At 39.3% G+C, this 14,765-nt stretch overlaps 1 protein-coding gene across 3 annotated transcripts in view; it reads left to right on the plus strand.

Annotated features, from left to right (window-relative positions):
• Nucleotides 1-14,765, plus strand: part of LOC126270716 (transcription initiation factor TFIID subunit 2) — a 133,061-nt gene that overhangs the window by 100,733 nt on the left and 17,563 nt on the right. For all 3 annotated transcript variants that reach the window (XM_049974094.1, XM_049974092.1, XM_049974093.1), the window contains exons 16-17: nt 10,648-10,807; nt 11,047-11,232. In XM_049974094.1, coding sequence (XP_049830051.1) covers nt 10,648-10,807; nt 11,047-11,232 — 346 coding nt within the window. The remainder of the gene's footprint in view (nt 1-10,647; nt 10,808-11,046; nt 11,233-14,765) is intronic.

Consider the following 14,765-nt stretch of genomic DNA (forward strand, 5'->3'; position numbering starts at 1 on the left):
TTGTCCCAAGAGAGAAATCTTCTGTTTATTGTACGTCCATAATTGCCGAGTGACAGGTGATAGGATTGGAGAACACAACTGAAGATACATCTGAGAATTGATGATAGTGGCAGCAGAACTAGTATCCACCTGCATGCGAACATCCCGACCAAGGATTTGGACAGTGAGGAATAACTTCCCTGAAAGGGAAGAAGTACCATTGACAGACAACACAGAAGCAAAATCAGCGTCACGTTCATGAACGTCAGGTATGTGGTCAGATTTGCAAACAGATGACACATGACCCTTCATTTTGCATTTGTAACACACGGCCCAACGTTGTGGAAATCTTTATGTGAATGTTGCGTAAAACACCGCAGACATGAAGGAAGTTGCCATGGGTTTTGCTGCAGTTTCTTAGAGGTTTGTTTACGGTTAGGCCGAGGCTGCGCTTGGGAGCATACTGCGGCCACGTCGGCCGACGGGGACACGCTGCACGCTTCGTCAACAGCGCACAGAGGTTGTACTTTCCCAATGTCACCCCACACCTCTATTTGCACCCCCACGGCACGAGAAATTTCAAAAGACTGAGCGGTGGATAGGATTTCATCGAGAGTCAGATTTGCCAACTGAAGGGCACTTTGCCTAACTTCTTTGTTGAGCTCCGATCGGATAATAGCATCCCGTACCATGGAATTGGTGTAGTATTCTTTGTGAACATCAGTAACAAATTGACACTTTCTACTGAGGCCGTGAAGTTCAGCAGCCCAAGCGCAATAGGATTGATTTGGTTGTTTTTGACAACGATAAAAGGCAACACAAGAGGCTACCACATGCGTTTGGTTTTGTAAATAGACGGACAGAAGTGAGCACATTTCAGCAAAGGACAAAGACGCAGGATCTTTCAAAGGGGCCAATTGCGACAACAACTGATACATGTGACAACAATTGATACATATGACAACAACTGATACATGTGAGGTGAAATCCGTGAAAGGAACAGAGACTTACATGTTTGTTGGTCCTCGACATGAAATGCCAAGAACTGCTGTCGAAGACTTTTTCGTAATCAGACCATTCTTCCACCGTCTCGTCGTTAGGAAGAAAAGGAGGTATAGACAATGACAAAATCACGAATCGCAGATGTGAGAAGCATTTGCTGTTCAATGAGACCTTGCAATAGTTTGCTCTAAAGTAGCCATGAAAACCTCTGGGTCAACGATGAAAAAGAAAAATTCACTACCTTGTCGCCAATTGTTATAACATCAAGTTGAACAAATATATTTCTAGGATGACACAATACATGTAAGTCACAGATCAAGTAAACAAAGTAAGACGAGTGTACACTGTAACAGTCAAATCATCACTGAGTCCAAATCTAGTGGCCGCTGGCAGGCTGGTCGCTTAGGTGGCACAGCTGCTGCATGGCTGGCAGACAGCGCCGCATGTAGAGGACACGCGTAACTGCGCGGCGGCACTTAGAAAGATCGGCGAGTCACAACAGACATACAAACTAGTGAGATGAAATTTTTGAAAAATGACATTGAAGCACCAGAGTTGGACAGGTTAACCAGTGAGAGGATCAGGGAATTGGTAAAGAGGAAACCATTACAGGGTAGGACAGAGAAATCAAGGCTAAGATGGTATATGTTAAACAAGTATAGGAGAAGAGGATATTCGGAAAGACACAAGGTGAAGAGGAAGGGAAAAAACCCAGGGAATACTAAGAGACAGATTGCTGAACGGAATGAAATACTATTTGTAAAATGCAGGAGAAGACTGGATCAAGGTGGAGATAGAGATGATGGGAAGACATGTTCCAGACAGACCCAAACAGTGGCTGGAAACTGTACAAGATGGTGATTATGATAAAATAACAATGAAAATGATGATGATGATGATGATGATGATCTGTCACATACACTTACATCAGTTATCATGTACAGCTTTCATGAGTTACCAAATGAATAAATCAGCAGTCCAGTACCATGTTCAGCATGCTAAGTGACCAGAATCATACGATAAACTGTCCTGCATTGACAACTAAGTTGTTGCTGGCTTTTGTTCCTCATGTCAGAAACTATCACTTCACTGTACAATTGCATGCTATGCTTTCACTTTATTACAACTACTTCAGAATCCAGTTCATCTTCTTCTATTGCTGCAATGCTCTCTTTTGCATCAGTGATACCAAGTGAGGTCGTGCAATAGTAAGACACAGGACCTGCATTTGGGAGGAAAGTGGCTCAAATCCTAATCTGGCCATCCAGATGAAGGTTTTCCATAATTTCCATGGACCTGTTGAGGTATGAACTGGGATGGTTTGTTTGAAAAGACATGGATGATTTCCTTCCCCATCCACCCTCAATTCAAGTTAGTGTTCCATCTCTAAATATCTCATCAACAACAGAATATTAAACCATAGTTCTCCTTTCACACTATTCTGTTATGCCCCTAACCCATGTCTCTTCTCTGCAATCATTCACTGACGTTTTCATATGTTTTGATACATTTGCAGTAAGTCTCTTTGTGGCCTAAAAGCCTCTCTCATACTGATTGTTGGTAACCATGTAAAACTGCTGGTTGTAAAATCTCTTCTCTTGAAGGGTAATCTAAATATTTTTGGAATGTTCCCTTTCTAAAAATTTCTTAAATCTTGCTTTTTTCCCTATGGTAGTTTGGGTCATTCAGCCATATGTTTGTACTTGGATTTGTTATTACTATGACCTATATGGTGTAGAAATGCTTACTCACACTGTTGGCAACTATACAACTCATCATCTATTTGTAAACTCTTAATTTACAACTTTGCCATCCCAATAGCTCAACATGAAATGATTCGTTTAAGTACTGGCTGTAGAATAAACTTTCTTTTGGACCTGTTTCTTTGTAAACTTCAACAGTTACAAACATGGAGTCTTCTAACCAGGTAATAAGTTCCCAATTTATGGAGGAGACTCACTGTTGACAGATTACAATATAAGCAAAGTCACTTCATAAATGTAAAATGTAAACTTTCATACCCAGATATACCACAACTCATAACTTCATGTGTCACTTCAAAATGTTCCTGACAAATGTGTGTATCACCAAAACAGACAAGTCTACTTTAAATACCTGACAAAGATTTGCAGGCCATCAGGCAAAGGGGACTGTAAAACAGTCCTGATGGGTGTTCAACAAGTTGATCACTTTGTACAGAGCACTACTGACCAGCCAAGGTTCCCTTTGGAGGCCCAGGAGGACAAGTCGTGGCAAAGTTTGGCGATGCGAAGGTGTTAGGTGTTGGTGGAGTATGGTGGCAGGTGTGAGGTTGGCTGAGGAAGGCTGCTTGCTGGGGGTGAATGCTTTGACCACCCTCTTCAGCCAGCTATGAAACTTTTTTTTAGTTTGCCTTGTCAGATGGTGTGGATGGCAGTAGCTTTTGTTTTTTACTGGCATCTGTGGCAGAGCCATTGAACTTACATTGTTGATTGTGCCAATATCCATGGATGTCATGTCAGATGTATAATATGTTTTTCCAAATCCTTTATTCTTCTGCCACAGTCTTCATTTCTTTTAACTTGGTTTTGGTGGTATTGATCTACACCACCATTTTTTTAAACTTTGGCAAATTTCTCATCTTCATAAGATAGTTCAGAGGCTTCAGAACGAGTTATATCTACCTTTTTCATTGTTTCTGTGTCTTCTCTACCATATTTCTCCAGAATTGTATGAGGTGTGTTTTTCTTAACATCCCATCAATATTAAGCTACTTACTTTATCACACAACCAGCTTTGAATACCATCCTTATTGAAATCTGCTGCCTGAACCTAAATTTTGATATTTTAAATGTTCTGTAACAATTCCATGAAGCACACTTCTTGACACTTATGAGCAATGGGATGGTGTGGAAATGGGAGAGAGCTTTTAAAGATGGCCATATAAACGTACATGATGAGGAACGAAGTGGGTGACCTTCAGTCATTACTGACGATTTGGTGCAGAAAGTTGATGAAAAAATGAGAGAGAACTGACACTTTACGATTTCAGTGTTGTGTGATGAGTTTCCTCAAGTGTCAGAAGTGTGCTTTATGCAGTTGCTACAGAATGTTTAAATGATGGAAAGTTATGTTTAGTCAGCAGATTTCTATGAGAATGGTATTAAGTGCTGGTTACACAACACAATGAGAGAATTATGTAGAAAAGTAGATTAAAACACAGCCTTTGATGTAAAAACGAAATTATAAATAACAGTCCACTTGTTTTATTTTTATTTCAAAACTGTACTTAATTAAATGAATTACCTTTTAACTTTTTCTTCCCTATATGTCTTTGTTTAGTCTTCACAGAACTTCTGTTGTTCTGTCTTCACTTTCGTTTCTTGAATTTCCAACCCATTTTCAGCTTGGATGTTATTGGTTTTCTGCTTTCTATCATTTCTGTTCTACCTTTAGAATTTTTCTAGATGCTCTGTTCTATCTGTTCTTTCTTCTCTTCCTGACATGCCTTTTCCTGTTCATCCTGATCTTCATTTTCCCATTTTCATTCCTCTGCTTGTTGATCGTTCTCATGTTTTCAAAGGACTTACTTTCACTTCTTTTATAGACATGGCCACCTTTTTATCCTGTTCTTCCTGTCTCATAAAACTATTGAGTATTGTAGCAATGCAGTGTGATTCCTTTTGAACTAATAATGCTTTCAGAAATCTAGTGATGTGTGCAGGCATCAGTTTTCTGCAAATCATAATTCCTGTGAACTCTGATTCATTTTTACTGTATTGCCCTTATTTAAGTGTCTTGGTTACTATATCTATTAGTACTAATACTTGACTGCTTTAAAGACAGTAGCTTCACAGAAATGTGTGTAATATTCTTTTGACCACAAGCAGTCTACAATAAAATTTCTGAAGTCCTGCACAATAGTGCACTCCAAACATATTGCTTGGACTTGCGACACTTTTTGCAGGTCTTTGGCAATGATGCACTACTCTGATTTTTTTGGTGCTACTACCATGCAGTATCACATCCTAGTGTCTCTTTTTGTGCTCAAAAAACTGTTACCACTTCTTTAGGTCTACAGTATCATTTGCCTAATGGGAAGACACATAGTAACTGGAAACAACTGTGGGAAGATTATATATATAAGATTCCAAGACTTACCAAGCGGGAAGGCGCCGGTAGACAGGAACAATAAAATAACACACAGACACACACACAAAATTTCTAGCTTTCGCAACCGACAGTTGCTTCTTCAGGAAAGAGGGAAGGAGAGGGAAAGACGAAAGGATGTGGGTTTTAAGGGAGAGGGTAAGGAATCATTCCAATCCTGGGAGCGGAAAGACTTACCTTAGGGGAAAAAAGGATAGGTATATACTCGCGCGCAGACACACACACACACACACACACACACACACACACACACACACATACATCCATTCATACATATACAGACGCAAGCAGACATATTTAAAGGCAAAGAGTTTGGGCAGAGATGTCAGTCGAGGCGGAAGTGCAGAGGCAAAGATGATGTTGAATGACAGGTGTGGTATGAGTGGTGGCAACTTGAAATAAGCGGAGATTGAGGCCTGGTGGATAACGAGAAGAGAGGATATATTAAAGGGCAAGTTCCCATCTATGGAGTTCGGATAGGTTGGTGTTGGTGGGAAGTATCCAGATAACCCGGACGGTGTAACACTGTGCCAAGATGTGCTGGCCGTGCACCAAGGCATGTTTAGCCACAGGGTGATTCTCATTACCCTATATAGTTAGGTGGACGGCGGAAAGACACTCTTGGTGGAGTGGGGAGGATTTCGTGAAGGATGGATCTCATTTCAGGGCAGGATTTGAGGATGTCATATCCCTGCTGGAGAGCCACATTCAGAGTCTGATCCAGTCCCGGATGGCTCTACAGCAGGGATACGACTTCCTCAAATCCTGCCCTGAAATGAGATCCATCCTTCACGAAATCCTCCCCACTCCACCAAGAGTGTCTTTCCGCCATCCACCTAACCTTCGTAACCTCTTAGTTCATCCCTATGAAATCCCCAAACCTCCTTCCCTATCCTCTGGCTCCCATCCTTGTAACCGCCCCCAGTGTAAAACCTGTCCCATGCACCCTTCCACCACCACCATCTACTCTAGTCCTGTAACCCGGAAGGTGCACACGATCAAAGGCAGAGTCACGTGTGAAAGCACCCACGTGATTTACCAACTGACCTGCCTACACTGTAAAGCTTTCTATGTGGGAATGACCAGCAACAAACTGTCCATTCGCGTGAATGGACACAGGCAGACAGTGTTTGTTGGTAATGAGGATCACCCTGTGGCTAAACATGCCTTGGTGCACGGCCAGCACATCTTGGCACAGTGTTACACCATCCGGGTTATCTGGATACTTCCCACTAACACCAACCTGTCAGAACTCCGGAGATGGGAACTTGCCCTTCAGTATATCCTCTCTTCTCGTTACCTACCAGGCCTCAACCTCCACTAATTTCAAGTTGCCACCACTCATATCTCACCTGTCTTTCAACAACATCTTTGCCTCTGTACTTCCACCTCGACTGACATCTCTGATCAAACTCTTTGCCTTTACAAATGTCTGCTTGTGTCTGTGTATGTGCGGATGGATATGTGTGTGCATGGAAGTTTATACCTGTCCTTTTTTCCCCCAAGGTAAGTCTTTCCGCTCCCGGGATTGGAATGGCTCCTTACCTTCTCCCTTAAAACCCACATCCTTTTGTCTTTCCCTCTCCTTCCCTCTTTCCTGATGAAGCAACCACTGGTTGTGAAAGCTTCAATTTTGTGTGTATGTTTGTGTATCTATCAACCTGCTAGGCCTTTCGTTTGGTATATATATATAGGAAAGCGCTGGTAGATACAGTTATATCACACATGAACAAAACATCCACTTGAGACCCAAAGAACAGCTTCTTTTATGGTATATCAAAGTGTGACACTGACACTGCCACAACAGCAGAAAGCTCTGAGCATATCTGTCCTAAAAATTCTGGATCTGTGAGGTCAACTGATACTGTGCTTCAACTGTCCGGAAAGTCAGAAAGCAGAATGAATTACGAATATAGCTTGTTAGGAACAAATTCTCCACCAAACAATGCAAACCACAGAAAAAACCAAATAGCTGAACTGAAGTTGAAACAGATCCTACATTTTTACATAGTGCAAATAATTAAGCTGTGTAATTATGAAGCAGAAGGTGTCCTGTGTGTGTGTGTGTGTGTGTGTGTGTGTGTGTGTGTGTAAAATGTAAATGTTGAGGAACAGCAACTTTCGACACACGTGAATGTGTAAATTGTGTACAACTGTTTTTACACTTTGAATTTTATGAGAGGAGACCACCCACACAAAGAAAAATTCCACTAAGGTTCCAGGTCCTCCTAACTTGAGCAGAGTAGTTAAGGAAAGAATCTTTGTTAGGAAAGCTACGTATCATTTGAAGACTACTTTATAATCTGTTTACTAGCTGTCCTTCAGAAAACATCCACAGTGCATATTCTTCTGAAGTCTATGTTAATTGTGATCTTAGCCTTGACTTCGTTTTCTTACTTTTTAAAAATTCTAGAACTTTAAAAATTTTAAATCTGATAACATTTTATTTGTGCTTATGCTTTTAAGACATTATTTTTAAAAACTTGCATACAGTAAACACATAGTAAATTGTTATCCACACTGCTTCTCAATGGCCTTAGTAACTTCTCCCCACCCCCCCTCCTTTTCCCTCATTTTCTGTAACCCTCTCTTCCATAATCCATATATAAATAGCACACGGCAGAATTTTAATTTTAGTCTCTTTTAAACATGTGCTGATGTGATGGATTCATTCATGTTTTATAAGATTTTATAATGTTTCAGAATGCTTAACTGGAATCGTTATGCATCTTGACAAAGCTTTTAATGAATTAATCACATGTAAAGATGGCAGTCAAGTACTGAAAATGTTAATGTGAACATAGTAAATTTTAAGCTGTCTTGGACATAGTAAATTAAATTATTATATAGATGTTTTAAAGGTCACTTAACTTGATCTGACAACAAGTTAATTTTTTTTTTAAATTCTCTCATGCACCGCATTCCTCTTTCTCCACTGTACAGTGTGTTTCTAAATTCACATTTGCTCCTTGAGGTCTGTAATATGGGCAAGTACATATTATTTTGAATACGAACTCTTGTCCTATAACACATGGTTTCCACACTGCAGTAACAAAAGAGCAAAATAATGTATTCTACTCTCTCACGTCTACTTTGTGATTCTGCAATATTAATTCACTGTGGATTTCTTAATTGTCACATATACAACCAGTTGATGTGATAGCAATGCCCATTGCTAAAGGCCAGTCGAAGCAGACAGTATAACTGTGTGACATTTTATACTTGCTATCTTATCTTTTACTGACTTTCAATATCCTCATCTGCTGCTATACCTGGATGAGAATAACAAACTAATTAAGACTAATTGTATATGAGACAGCTATCATAGCAACTTCCAGTCAGAGACTGTACTGCATTCCTCCTCTTATTCTGTTTACGGTTGATGTATGACTCTGCTTCCTCAGGTAGTGGTTAATGCAGTCAGTTGTAGACAACACTTGCAGCTGGGAAAGTAAATGTTGTGATTCATTTTCATTGTGTAACTTCATTTGTTCCTGTAGCATGGAAATGATCCTTTCCAGACATGAGTTTCTGTTCAAAATGATATATTCTCAGCCTCCAGTAGAAGCCCTCAAAATGCGTAATGAGAATTAATGAAGGCATCTTGCATTCTTACTGTATTTCTTTTCAAACCATTCCCAATCACACATACCCAACCATCCAAAGATTTTCTTTGATTTTTCATGTATTTTGTATATAAAATGAGCAGCCTTTGGCTACAGAAGAGTGTCCAAGCCAAGTCATCCACATTTAATCTGTATGTGTAAATGGGTGTTAGAAAGCAAAAACTCAGAAAAAAAGATTAAGAATAAAAAATATAGTGTTATTACTTAATTTATATTGTTTATGACAAAGTACAGTTTTAAATTTATTTATATTCTATCATGCATATCTCATCTTACTTTCCATTGTTTCAACATTATTATTGGGTTTTATTTCCCTGTGAACTGCTTTATGTGTTTGTAAAATATACTGATAAGCCAAAACATTATGACTGCTGCTCACTGCGACTTTGGATGCTGCCTGGTGGTGTTGCAGGCACGCTGACACGATAACAAAAGTATGCAAGTGGAGCAGACATGGACAAGGGATCACCCTAGCAAAGATATGGCCTCCAAATGGGGAAATCCATTGAGATAAGCAACTTTGACAAAGGGCAGATTATTATTGTGCAGAGTTTGCGAGTAAGTATCTTGAAAATGGCAAATCTGGTCAAATTTCACATACTAGTATTGTGAGTATCTATGGAAAGAGATAGAAGAACAGTGAAACTACCACTAGGTGCTAAATGCTTGGACATTCATGACTCTTCACAGAACATGGGTTTTGGAGGCTTGTGTGCTTTATAAAATAGGATACCTGATGATCTGTGGCATCTCTGCTGAAAGAGCACAATTCTAGTGCACACACACAAGTGTTTCGGAGCACGCCATTCATCGTACATTGTTAACATGGGGGTCCGCAGCAGACCACGCGTATGTTTTCACAAGTTGACCCTATGACATCGTCAGTTATGATTGCAGTGGGCGTGGGGCCGTTGGATTTCGACTATCAATCAATGGAAATATGTTGGCTCTTCAGATGAATCATATATTTTCTATATTAGGTTAACTGTTGTCTCCACAAGTGCAATCATTGAAATGAACAGCAGCCTGAAATATGCAGTGTACCATGGACCCAGGCTAATGGGAGCAGTATTATGCTATGGGAGACATTCTCCTGCCCTTGCATGGGACCTGTGGTAGTAATCGAAGACATGCTGATTACTACGAACATCTGCACCCCTTTGTGTTTGATGTCTTCCCTGACTGTGATGTCCTCTTTCAGCAGTATAATTGTCCATGTCTTGGAGCCTGAAACATGCTACAACAGTTTTAGGAGCACTGTAGTGAACTCACATTGATGTCTCAGTGACCAAATTTGCCTGGTGTAAATCCTATGGAGCCTATGTTGGTTGTATTGGGTGCCATTACCATGTACACAAATCAGAGGCCCATTATTTACACAAATTACATGACTTGTGTGTAGACATGTAATGCCACTTACCTCCACAAACCTACCAACAAACTGTTGAATCCCTGATACACAGGATCAGTGATGTATTTTGTTCCAAAGCAGACAAACAAGCTATTAAGCAGATGGATACAATGCTTTGGCTCATCAGTGTATATTTGTTTTTTTCTTATGAATGTGTGTAAAGTGATTCTGGTTTTGTGTGTGTGTATTCTGGTGTTTCGTGTTTTCTATGTGTAAAACAAGGGACACTCACTGAGAAACAGGTGGTATTCATTCAAATATGCTGGAATATATACACAAAACAGAACAACTTGCATACATAAGAATAAAAGTAATGTATTTTCCAAACAACTTGCCCATTATTTATGTATACATATTTTTTCTTTTTCATTTTTTTTAAAGCCCACTTGTGTTCTTCCAGTTGAGCGTATTTTTATTTATTCTTCTTCCATTATACCCTGTAGACGTCTATATTTGTATCTAACAAATTTACTTTATTAGTTGCATGTTGTCACATGATTCAAAACTGCGCTGTGATATTGTGGACCTATATTACACTCTTTATGGAACTCGTCGGCCTGTCTGCCTGCCCATACCTGAGCTCGCCTCGGTCCTCACAGTAAAGCCTGAAAAAAAAATTAGTCCTGTTATGGAGAAAGAGGTAAAACCCATTTTCTGCAAATGCTTTTTATATTTTGTGTGGCTTGTATAATAAGGATGTCTTGTTTCGAAATGAGCACTCTGTGTATCTTTTTTAATATCATTAATTTGCCTGTTGTCTGTTCATTCAGTAAAATTCTGATACTAAGTATGGCTATTGTACTTTAAAATTGTGTTTGTCAATAAATTTACCTGTTATTTGGTTACCATGGTGCACAGAATATATGGATGTTTAAACAGGTAAAACTACCAATACAGACTGTACCATTTGTGATGGGAGGTGTACTAGAAACACCACACCCTACTGGAGTGAAACGCAAGAGTTCGTCTCCTATGAGAGAAACAGAGGTATTGACAGATGATAATCTTGGATTGGTCACTGTAGAAATTGTTTCTGGAGAAGAAGGGAGCAAAGTTCGAGTGAAGGTAATGGTAAAATATTCATGTATTTTCTTTTATTTAAAACATTAAGGACATATCTAAGCATTTCTTTCTTTTGTCTAAAGCTTTATAAAGAAATTTAATTAAAATAATTTTATGGTTCTGCAAGAATTGGGTAGCAACCTATCATGCAGTGACCATCCCATTCCAGACCTCACATGCTAGCTTTTATGTTCCTATTGTAGGGTACAAATGTTATTTAGAAACCAGCCTGCTAAAAAATGCTCATTGGGGGAACATAACACTAAGTGCATGACAGCTATTTCCACATAATAGCTTACAGTAAGTTATATAACCTTGTAAGGCATGTACTGCCTCACAGATTGTAAGATGAATCCGTGGTGAAACCATAGTGTCTTGCTAATTGTCACGCTACTGCATTATCATTTTTGCCTTATTGGAAAGCAACTTGCTGCATCTCAGTTATGATTTCTAAGCGTCAAAGTATAATGATGCAGAACTCTTTTTGAATAAGTTGCCTCTTCTCGATTATGTTCTCCACCTGGGTGACCAGGAAAAATTCACCCTGGGAGTAGACGTATAGTCCTTGGCAGTCACTTTGCATTTCTGTGACCTCTGAAGCAAACTTTCAGTTTTCTTTCATACCCATAGGCAGACAGTTTCTTTTTTGGTGCATGTTTATGATGAACTTCTGTTTGCAAATTGTGAACATATTTTGGTACTCTTTTAGCATTCATATAGGCCTGTTGTTTGTTGCTGTAGCAAACTCGTTTAACTGCATGATTTCCACCATCATACAACTAATTACTACCCCATTAGTAGCAGGATGGTGTAACACTGGCACAATATGATAAAAGCTGCAAAGCTGCACTTATGTGCCACAATACAATCTGAACAGCGGCACAACTGTTAGTGTCATTTGGTCTCCATACTGCAGTCTTGCAGGATATCAGTACATCATCTGATGAAGTGGTCTACAGGGAAACACTACAGCTTCTGTCAGAATTTTTGATGCTATGACAATTCCCCTCTGCACAGGAACTGCTGTTTCTACTGTAGTAGGTGAAACATCTAATCTCCGAGCTTCATCCCTCACTGACATCCCACCACAGAGAAAGCAACATTTTTATCCATGAGGACTTACAAAAGTGTTCAGATGTAATGTTGAAGAAAGATGTTTTTCACACCCCACTTCAATTGCCTTACACCTGCTCTTACCAAGTTTTAGCATGCAATGAGCATATTCTAAAAATCCTGTACAGCAGTGAACTGGCACCTGTATTGCTTGGAAGGGTAAAACTGGTGTACCTTTTACCTGCTGGCAAGCTGCCAATTCAGTTCTATTCCCATTCACCTCCTTATGTAATGAGCAGCATCATTGAACTGCAGACAGCAACAATGGTATTAACAACATCACCTAGCCAGGCCAGCCTTCAAGTTCCACAGCCTCCGATGCGTGTTCGTGCAAGTGCTAGTGAACACATTGCATGTCTTTGACTTGTGAGGCAGACTTTTAATTTCCTTTGGTACATGTGTGCAAACAGCATCGTGTTTGGTGCGAGTTAATGACAAATCTATGTTGACAGGTTTAGAATAAATTTTGGTTCTCATTTAGCATTCTTATATGTGTGCTGTTTATTATTGTAACATTACTCACATATGATCACAAAATTGAATATTTTAAGTACTTAATTGTGTGGTCTGTCCTTCTGCCATTCTTATTCACTTTTAAACGTATCAAAGTAGTTTGAAATAACAATAAGCATTGCAACAACCTCCACACCTGCAACCCACAGTGCTATCTCCACCACCAGCAACTGAGAGAGAACAAAAACAACAATAATCTTCCATGAATCCAACATAATCCATATTTATAAGTAATCATAATGCAGTAATGTTGGCAAATAATGTGAAAAGCTGACAATAAGATACAATCACCTAGCAGAGGAAACATTAAGTGATGTAGGAGATTGCAAAGTAAATTATGTTTTTGTTAAACTTATTGGTTTTACACAGATGGACCAGCTTGAAACTTACAGCTCATTCAATTTTGTAGTGTCAAATATACCCCAATACCTATGAAGTGTACCAACAAAAAATAAGAAATGTATTAAATTTTCTAAGATCTTGGAAGTGCATATTCAAGAAAACTTAAACTGGAAAGAATATTAAAATAATTGCCAACTTTGAGGACATATCAATAAGTTAACATAATTGGCATATGAAACTTCCTGGCAGATTAAAACTGTGTGCCCGACTGAGACTCGAACTTGGGACCTTTGCCTTTTGCGGGCAAGTGCTCTACCATCTGAGCTCGGTACTCACAGCTTTACTTCTGCCAGTACATCGTCTCCTACCTTCCAAACTTTACAGAAGCTCTCCTGCGAACCTTGCAGAACTAGCACTCCTGAAAGAAAGGATATTGCGGAGACATGGCTTAGCCACAGCCTATGTTACTGGCTGTGGGATGTTTCCCAATTTTAGTCAGCTGTGCCCAATAAATTATTTATGTTGCAACAGATGTTGTCGGTGATGTGTGGTTGGTGGTACTGTTGCTGCTGTCATCATTGTCTTCTGTCTTACAATTGCTTTGATGCGTTTGAAACTCCTTAGTGCAGTCAAGCTTTGGTCTTCCTCTATAATTTGTACCCTCACACTACAGTACATTACAACATTGATGACTCCTTAATGCCTCAGAACATGTTCTATAAAACAATCCCTTCTTTTAGTAAAGTTGTGCCATAAATTTCTTTTCTTTCCTATTTGATTTGGTATCCCCTCATTAGTTACCTGATCTACTCATCTATTTAACTAATTAATGGAAAATCTCATATAAAGATGTGAAACAATTACTAACAAAGAGATAGAGGGGCTGGCCAGTACTTACCTCAGCTCAGTACAGCCGATAGAGACACAAAAAACAAAAACCTGCAGTAGAATATCTTTGGCTTCCCTCTGACAACCATGCCTCCATCCTTGCTACCTTCCCTGTTTTCCTTTCCCTGTTGCTTCATAACCTGGGTTGTGAGTAACTAAATCCACTTTCCCTTCTTCCCTTTCTTTCCCCTCTCTCCTCCCTGATGAAGGAACATTTATTCCGAAAGCTAGGAGCCTAAATTTTCGGTTGTTTTTTGTGTCTCTATCGGCTGTACTGAGCTGAGGTAAGTACTGGCCAGCCCCTCTATCTCTTTGTTAGTAATTGTTTCACTACTCATCTATTTATCAGCATTGTTGTGTAGCTCACATGTCAAAAGATTCTGTTCTCTTCTTGACTGAACTGTTGTATCACCTACGTTTCCTTCCACACAATGCTACACTTCAAACAAATAACTTCAGAAAACCACTCCTAACTCTTAAATTTATATTTGATATTAACAGATTTCTGATTTTCAGAACATTTCATTGCTGTTGCCAGTCTGCATTTTGTATCCTCACTACCTAGGCAATCTTCAGTTATTCTGCTGTGCCAATAACAAAACTTATATATATCTTTTAGTGGCTTTATTTAATCTTTGTTGATATTCATCTTACAACCCTGTTTTGTAACATTACGTTAT

The sequence above is a fragment of the Schistocerca gregaria genome, chromosome 1, assembly GCF_023897955.1.
Source record: "Schistocerca gregaria isolate iqSchGreg1 chromosome 1, iqSchGreg1.2, whole genome shotgun sequence".
Classification (NCBI taxonomy): Eukaryota; Metazoa; Arthropoda; class Insecta; order Orthoptera; family Acrididae; genus Schistocerca; species Schistocerca gregaria.